The sequence below is a fragment of the Hydra viridissima genome, unplaced genomic scaffold, assembly GCF_058129835.1.
Source record: "Hydra viridissima isolate aposymbiotic clone 2 unplaced genomic scaffold, HvirCarnegie_v1 scaffold_8, whole genome shotgun sequence".
NCBI lineage: Eukaryota > Metazoa > Cnidaria > Hydrozoa > Anthoathecata > Hydridae > Hydra > Hydra viridissima.
In genome coordinates, this window is record NW_028324307.1 from 16307221 (window position 1) to 16314990 (window position 7770).

A 7770-nucleotide genomic window follows, 5' to 3' on the forward strand; every position below is an offset into this window, starting at 1 on the left:
AACTTTATTTAAAGTCTTAATGAACTCTTTTGATTGAGGTTTAAAAAAAAAATCACTTGAAAGTGTTTCCGCAAAACTAAAGCACGATGTTCAACTCTTTAAGTAAAAAAAAAGAGCTTTTACTATTTTTTCATCTTTAGCCGAGAAAATAATGACGAAACCGTTTATGTATAAATCGTTTGCATCGATTAGCATAAAGAAGTAGCAAGATAAAATAGTTGATAAGCCGTTAAAAGAAAAAAAAAAGAAGCAATCTTTTAAATATTTGTCTCCCGCATGAATATTTAAAAAAAAAACCTTTTTTTTTAATCCCGTTATCGTTAAATTCTTGAGATTTTGTTTATCTTTAACTTCGTGAGTGAATAAAACACGTGACCTCAGCCGCTCGCGGTGGCTAAACGCATAACCTCAACAATTTTTTGTTAGAAACGAAAGAAAAAATTTTTTTCTGATCATTTTCAAGTTATAGTACAATTGCAACTTTTATTACTTTTAATTTCTGGTCACGTATTAAAAATGAATCAAATATGAAATTTCAACAGAAATCGTAGTTTTTCACTAAAAAAAAAACACTTTAAAAACATCCTTTAAAAAAAAAACATCCTTTAAAAAGCCACTTTAACAAGTACGAAAAAAAGAATAAAATTTTTTTTAAAAAAAAAAAGTGTTGAGTAGAGTTCTATTAATAAAGATTTATGGAACTCAATACTTTTTTGGAGAACTTTTATTCTGGTTTTTAAATTTTTTTTAATCTGCAATAGGTTTTAAGGAAATGCATAGCGACTACAATTTCTTTTTCTTTTTTGCCCTCAAGTAAACTTGTTTATCACGGTTCGTTGGTTTTGAATGTAACACGCCAACCAAGAAGTTTTATTCGTTTCAAAAACAAAACAAAGAAAGCACCTGAGAAATTTTGCGAAAATATTTAAGAAGAAAATGAAGTAAATTTGTAAAAAAAGAGGATTGTAAAATATTCTTTTCACTTGCTACCGTGAAAAAGCCTTACTTGTTAACTACGCCCAGGTAAGCAACAAATATTTCCAGGTTTTGACTATCGTTACGCCGAAAACCTGCAGAGTTTTTAGGCGCCCGCGGCTTGTGTTTAAAAGCTCATATAAGAAGTGGTCACAAAATTTTTTCGGTCCGGGTGTCCTTTCTTTTCTCTCTTGATAACTGTTTAATATTCAGATTTGCAAAAAGACAAAGGTTTGATCTAAAATATGGCTCGCATTCTTAATGACAGATGTTTTCATGGACTTAATATAGCTTCCGTAATCTTCAATAAACTGATCCTCGTGTTCCCGTAATATTCAATAAACTGATCCTTAAGATGATTGTAGAATCACAAATAGTTATTTAATGATAACAACAAAAAATAATCATTGAACGAGTTAGGACGGCCCCTTTTTTTTTAATATTAAACTGATCATTAATATTTTTATGACCCACTGAAAAAGGTTTTTGTTATTATTACTTTTTTTTTTTAAGAAAGATGTTATTTGTCTACGATTTCAACGGAGCAAATCCGGATGTCTTAAAATTTCATCACGAAAAATAATTCTTATATTTTTTTGTTGGTTTATAGAGCACTCTAAAATTACGGTAACTATGGTAACTATTGCATTGTGAGTTGATCAATATAAAATATCAAATGGTTGCTCTTGAAGGCACTTCACATGGTTTAAACACATGAAGATATTTTATTTTCTCGTTTTTACTCTCACTGGGGCGTATGCAAGTAAGGAATTTTAAAATTATAGGTTTAAAAAAATTTTTATAAATAAATTTTTACCAACTATAAAAGAAAAATGATAATTGCAACAAATATTTAAATCACGTTAAATAAGTTCAAAGTACTTGTTATTTACTTTTAATAAGAAAAATTTTTTTTTACTAAAAATTTCTTTTACTAAAATCAACCTTTTTAGATACACAGCTCACATGCCCACAATATCCCCCTCCTAATAATGGTCGAATGATATGCGACCATTTGCTTGGGAAATACTGCACGCCATCATGCAATATCGGATTTGTGCCAAACGGACCACAAGCTTGGGCATATGTTTGTAATCCAGTTACAAAAAGATGGGCAACATATCCTGAATCTTATCCTTTACCATGGCCTGACTGCGTATCACCCAAGTAAAGTAACTTTTTCTGTTTTACAGGAAAAAACTCTAAGGATTAAATAACAGTTCAAATTACTGAAAAATTAACATTCATTTCAGATGACCAACAATAAACCAAAAGATGGAATAACGTCATTCCTAGCATCAAGCAATTTTTTTTAAAAGTTCTATATTAAGATTTCTGATTTTTGAAGGTTACAAGTGTATATGTTTCACTCTCATATTTGTTTTCTTAACAGGCAGCTAACTTGGAACGAAAAATCTGATTTAAGAGAAGAAACGGAACTCAACAATCAAGAAAAAGTGAACAAGGCTGAAAAAATTGAAGACGACGAGAAGATGTTTGTGAAAAAAGTTAAAAATGATAAAGGGGACAGCTCAGAAACACTTCACGACTCCATAAAAATACCTGTTAGAGCTGAGAATGAAAAAAAAAGAAAACAATCGAAGCAAACTTACTTAACTGATGCTACTGATAACACGAACTTTGTTGCGCATGCTAATGACGAATTCAAAAAAAAGAAGTTTGTAACTGACGCGGCAATTGCTAAGAGTCACGTGCCACAGTCGTCTTCTTCCGTTGAAAATAACGAATCGTATGAGGTTGTTGAAAAGTTAACAAATAACCGAACAAACGAACGGAAAGTTGACATGACCAAAGTTACGAGAATTCGTGATGGTAATACAAAAGAGCTTGATATTGAAGATCTAAAAATTACTACCACAAGAAACAGTGTCGCAAACAGTCCTGCAGATAGTAAAATTATCCAATTGGTCCCACTAAATGAGTCTATTGAATCCAAAGATCTCTTAGCTTTTCATAAAGATTTTTCTTCAAATGATAAACCTAGCCTAAAGAGAACACTTCTTTCGGATGAAAAGAACCAATCTGAAACTCTTGGCGTTTCTGTACAAGCCGCGCTACAAAATGCTCAAAAACCTTCGGAAAATGCTCTAAATAACAATTCAGACTTCGTTGGTAAAACCAGTATCTCAAGTTTAAATACCACTTCACAAGATACCAACAACTCGATTCCAGAGCAAGGAGTTCATGAAAAAAGAAAAGAAAACGAAGAACCCGACGTTAAAGGCGCCAAAGGCAGCACGCAAGTAAAAACGGTGTTTGTTTTAAAAGCACAAACGCTCGACTCTTTAAATGTGGAACAAGAACTGCGCAATATAACAGATACCTTAAGAGAAATAGGACAGAGCATCAAAACATTACCAGTTATAACCAAAGTTAACAACTCGGAAACGCAGAATTATGATTCAGATGAAAAGAGTAAGAACACGACTCTTCAATCCGTTAAAACACACCACGACCTAGATAACACGCCTCACAAACTACTTTTCCCTGCCAAAAAAGTTACTACACTCAGCAAAAAAGCAGTAAAAGAACCTATTGTCTTAAAAGTATTAAATAACGAAGAAGAACAAGATAAAGATGGTGCTTCTAACAGCATAGAGAACCTAAGAAATGAAACAGCTCCAGATGAACCCCCACTTGTACCTGTCTTTTCTAACCAAGATCTTAACCTTTTACGTCACATGGTGTCCACAAATAACAAAAGATCGGAAATGAGACACTCGTCATCTTCTCTCTGGTCAAAAATGATGAGTCTAACATCCACCAAAGACGATCATCAATTGAGAAAACCAAAGCTAGCATCTCGTAAACAACTTGCAACGGAAGACCTCAATTTGGCCAAACTTATAATGAGCGGAATCAACAACAAAGCTAATTATCACTTCAAAGAAAAACCAAATCCATTTTTATATAGTGGGAAGAGGCTGGGTATTATAAACCAGTCTAAATTAAAAACTGACAAAGGTTCTGCCCGACAGTACGTATGGAACGGAGCAACATTCGTTCCTTTATCTGACAATGAACCGTCTACGTCATATTTGCATAGTAATGAAGGAGGTGGTTTATCGAGTAGCTCTCGGTACCGTTGGAATGGCGCAACTTTTGTGCCAAACGATTTATCTGAACAATTTTCTCAAATGTCTGCACCAAGGATCCAAACGGGAAATAATCCAAACATATTAGATACATTTTCAGAATTAGCTGTACCACCAACCCAAACTCAAACAAATTTCAAAAAGGAAGAATCAGATGTAAACAGAGCACCCACAATCCTGCTTAACAAAGATGTGCAAAAAGTTCTTGATATTTGGAATGGATCTCCTGAAATCCTTGGAGAAAAATTACTTCAAAGTGATGAGCGTACAGCTCCACTACAACTCGAATCAAAGACGGGGGATCCAATCAATTTATACTCTCAAACATTGCACAGTGAGAAAATATTATCTCCAACGCAACACCCCAAAATAGATACTGAGCCAACACAAGATCCAAAAAATACCGAAACAACTCAACAACTTCCTAAATACCCCGAATCAACACAGCAGACAACTTTAAAAGCTGAGTTTCTTTCAAAATCAATAGAAATTAATGGACAAACTTATGTCCCACTTATTCCAACTGTACAAATAGATCCAGAAAACATAGAGGATGATTTACTATATTGGGATGGGAAGCATTATGTTCCTATAAAATACCAAAAAGTAACAGTTCCTGGAACTATTTTATACAAATTGGAAAATGATGTATATATGCCAACTTATTACAATAAAGGTGATTTACCTGATAACCCAACACAAGTAAATATTCCAGGGAGTAAATTTGACACAAATCCAGCAATTCAGATTCAAAATAATGCAAAACCCTCAAGAGTATATCCAGAACGACCCCCATCCTTGAGTGAAGCACGCGATTTTAACGATAGAGTAGTTGCTGGACATCCAACAAAGGCACCGCATACTTCTACAGATAAAACCAGCACATCTATATATTTCTACATAAACGACACAACGCCACAGTCGACAACACTAACAACGTCAACGATCACTAAACATAAACCCTATGATGTGATTACCGCTACAACAACAGTCTTACCCATGACTGAAACAACCCTACAATTTACTAAAACAACAAAAACACCTTACACAACATCAAATGAACTCAAACTCGATATTCTCAAGGAGTATTCAAAACGACTGCCACCTGTAAATCCCGCCCCTGACGATCCTTTCAGAGAAGACGTTGAGGACTTAGGAAATATCATTAAAACAGATTTAGGAATCAGAAACGAAATAGAATCACTCTCGAAACTATTTGAAGCAGACTCAAAAGATACGCCGGTGACAATACCAGTTACTCATGAAAAAACCATTTCTGATATAAGGTTGTTTTTTTTTTATTTGTATTTATTTATTAATAAAGGTTGTAAAAAAAAGAAAATGACATTGAGAACATCAGCATAACACTTTTTACGTAAAGATTGCATAATGTACTCATACATATAAAGATATGTTTCATCTTTAGACTCCTGATGCCAAGCTTGTTCGGGCAAGAACCAGAAGAACATCAAACAATTAGCAACAATAAACCCGAGGTATCTTTGGCAGAAAAAGATCTCCAAATGGCAGATCAATATTTAAATAAAGAAGAAGTTGAGAAAAAATTTCCGATTCCACCTGCTGTTGTTAAGGGAAACGAGGACGAAACACTGAAATCTGAACAACTAAAAGAACTACTCGAAAATAAAGAGCGCACTGCTCTTGAAAATCTAAGCAACAAGGAAAAATACGACCTTGAAAAAACTTTGTCTTCTGATATACAAAAATTACAATCGACATTTGAGAAGGATCAAAGTATTTTGCTCCCTTCGATTAAACTTGACAAAACATCAGATTCACCGAACACTTTGTCAGCAAATGATCTTAATGTGGGCGATATAAGAGATCTTTTGCAAATTACAAAGTTGGCCGAAAAATCTGCTAGCAAAAAGCACGGGTTGATCAGACCAAGTTTGTCTCGAGCACAAGCACGCAAAGTATTAGAAAAAGAAGGCGTTCAGCAGTTGCTCAAATATTTAATTTTATCTGGTGCTTCACCGTCCACTCTCTCTGCACTGCAAGACAAAAGTCTGCGCAGGAAAACATTGCTTGCGCTAAAAGCAAGTCGTCATGCTAAAGACGCTGCAAATGCCAAAGACTACGAAGAGCTTAGAAAAATCAACGAACAATGGGACAAACGATACAAGGGTCTACAAAAAACAATTGATAATAAATCAAAAAATCCTTTGCCTAAGTTCGGAAGAAAAAAACGATCAGATAAGAAAAGAAAAAAAAGAGAAAATGGCTAGAGCCGTAAAACTTTTAGCCGTAAAACTTTTAGCCGTAAAATTTTTGAACCACATAATTTTTTTTTAAAACGAAAATAATTACAACTAACTTTAACTAAATAACTTCTTCATACAAATGAATTCTTTTTCTATTTCTTTTTAACTCTTAAAATGTTTTTTGTTTTTTTTACTTAGGTTAAACTTTTTTAATAACTAATTTAAAAGGAGGTTAAGGCTTTTCATTTAATGTACAAAAGGAGATTATGTCTTTTTTATTAAAAGCCATTAAAGAGGAGGTTGTCTATTTATTAATTAACAGCCTCCCTATGAAAAGGCTTAAATTCCTTTCCATTGGTTTTTCTTTAACTTAGCTTTTTATATAAAAAAATCACAACAGACTCTTAGTTAAATGAACCGTTTTTTTTTTTTATTCTCTCTACAATTTGATATATCGAGATTCTATTGATATATCGAGATTCTATTGTAGCATAAATTCGTGGCTCAACTTCAAATACTTATTTAAAAAAATGTTTAACAATTCATATTTTTTTGGCCACCGTTTTTACTCAAACCATTTTTTCATAAATACAACTTTGGTTGATGTATTTATTGCAAAACTGAAGTGCAATTATTTTTACACGTCACAAGTTTGACCACAAAGGTTGATTCGAACTTGTCATGTGTCAATTCATAAAATTCGTATCCCTCGGATGGAACTTTTTTAAACAAAATCTTGAAAAGTTAGAGTAAAAACAAACTAAAATAAGTTTTAAAAAATTTTTCTAATTATTCTTAGACTATTAAGTAAATAATAATATTTGGATAAAAATATAGACTGAAAATTGTTTTTCAAATTTTTGTTGAGTTTACCAATAAAGCCCAATACTAATTGTTTTTACCCATTGAAATATTAAACGTTAAACGTCTTGATGTGTAATCATTAGCTTTTATCAACTAAATTGGACATACCATGAACAGGAGCCAGCACTTTATCGCACTACTGGATTTTATACAACACCTTACATTTTCATATTGGGTTTTTGTAGGTTCTTGAACCTGTAAACGTGGTTGACTTTACGTGATACTCCAAGAAAGTATGAGAGTTACGTGTAGATAAGGATTCCTTTATAGAAAAACAAAAGAATAAAACCTCTACTATAAATAAAAAGGTAGAAAATCGACACCTTAAACAATTTTCTTTGCTCATCTTCAGAAATTGCGCGGATGCTGCAACAAGTATACACTTTAAATATGCATTCCCCAGCAACTCCCCAATCAAAACATGAAACCGACAAATGTAAGGCTAAGCAATCAATCCGAGCCCCCAAAAAAACAATGATAAAGAGGAGGTTAAGAATGCTAACAAAATTTATTGCGTCGTATTATTTTAGACCTAAAATTTATCACCGCATTTCTTTTTTTTATATGAATTTTTATAATAACAAGAGACA

General features: G+C 32.9%; 1 protein-coding gene across 1 annotated transcript; it reads left to right on the top strand.

The window, feature by feature from the left end:
• The first annotated feature begins 872 nt into the window (after positions 1-872).
• Positions 873-6456, top strand: LOC145194896 (uncharacterized). Its single transcript, XM_080072618.2, has 5 exons — positions 873-1023; positions 1586-1738; positions 1929-2142; positions 2369-5377; positions 5518-6456. Exons 2-5 carry the CDS (start codon positions 1690-1692, stop codon positions 6338-6340), a joined length of 4095 nt encoding a protein of 1364 aa, XP_079928744.2. The 5' UTR covers positions 873-1023; positions 1586-1689; the 3' UTR covers positions 6341-6456.
• The last annotated feature ends 1314 nt before the right edge of the window (positions 6457-7770 follow it).